Source organism: Limulus polyphemus, unplaced genomic scaffold (assembly GCF_000517525.1).
Source record: "Limulus polyphemus unplaced genomic scaffold, Limulus_polyphemus-2.1.2 Scaffold1125, whole genome shotgun sequence".
Lineage (NCBI taxonomy): Eukaryota > Metazoa > Arthropoda > Merostomata > Xiphosura > Limulidae > Limulus > Limulus polyphemus.
The window spans coordinates 323,317-324,590 of NW_013666735.1; the positions used below are offsets into that span (position 1 = coordinate 323,317).

The following is a 1,274-nucleotide window of genomic DNA, read 5'->3' on the forward strand; positions in this document are numbered from 1 at the left end:
CAAAGCTACACAATGGGCTATCTGTGCTGTGTCCACCATGGGTATCGAAATCTGTGTTTTAGCATTATAAGCCTTCAGACTTACCACTGTGCCACATGGGGGGGGGGGCTTATTTAATTCTTATTTTTTAAGTAGACCTTAATGATAAAGAAATACCCAGACTTCACTTGCAGTCAACATATAACACTTATAATAAAGAGAGTCAACAAGATGGGAGAAAATATACTTGTAAGTATTAAGGTCAGGAATTTCTATATTATTAAAATACAATGATCTGTCTCTACACTTTGTTCAAAAATGTGTCTTAAGAAATATTTTGACAAAACATTTAAACATTAATTATGATGACAACAAAATAAGAACATATTCTTTTGGTGTTTATCAGTAATAAATTCCTTGATACAACCTTTAAAAGTTTACTTAAGACAAATTTCAAACTTCTATCTAAAAATCTCAACTGAAATAAAAATGTGGTAATAACTTACTGAATCAGTTCTTTTAACTGACTCAATACAAATAAGGCAAACACTGGCTCCAGGCTTCATGGTGTCTAGTAAATTCTGACGAGTTTTTGAAAAATCATTGCTGTCACCATGAGTTCCTACAGAAAAAGATGATACAGAGATTTGGTTAAAAGGTACTAATGTGAATCACTTTTAAACTAAAATATAAATTAACTTTTAGACAACTAGGAGATCTCAATTTTTTGAAAAATTATTTTAAGGAAAATATTTCTTAATTTTTTCTTTTTAAGTTGTATGTATTAATATTTAGCTTATTCAACAGGGGCTTGGTCCTTGGGACTGACTTCATAACCCTTTTGTGCTTGTTATAGTTTTTATGCTGTAACTTTTAAATTAGTAAGCATATGTTAAGGAAATTTGGCAAATTATCAGTAAACATCACAATGGTTTCATACGCAAAATATAAAATTTTTTATTAAGTGTTCATAAAGCAATGTTTTTCTCATGTATATTTTTTCTTGCCTATTTATCATGCAAAGTAATAAATCATTTTATGATTAAAAATACTTTTATGCATCAGAAAATTTTGCAATTTCACATGCAAAATCTTTATAATGTCGATTACAATGCTTTCATATGCAAAATATTGTTACAACAGCGGAAGTCACGCAATGCTGGGAGCATGCACGCTGGAGTTTCTAGAAGGATCATGACTTAGCGGGCAACCTCACGATTGTCCCAGCGTTTGCTAGATGCCCTCTTTTTTAGTATATAAGCTGGAGATAGATTGAAGAGAAATAATTCGAATCA

General features: G+C 30.8%; 1 protein-coding gene across 2 annotated transcripts in view; it reads right to left on the reverse strand.

Annotated features, from left to right (window-relative positions):
- Window positions 1-1,274, reverse strand: part of LOC106462247 (NF-X1-type zinc finger protein NFXL1-like) — a 47,393-nt gene that overhangs the window by 36,189 nt on the left and 9,930 nt on the right. For both annotated transcript variants that reach the window (XM_013922147.2, XM_022389448.1), the window contains one exon: window positions 486-601. In XM_013922147.2, coding sequence (XP_013777601.2) covers window positions 486-601 — 116 coding nt within the window. The remainder of the gene's footprint in view (window positions 1-485; window positions 602-1,274) is intronic.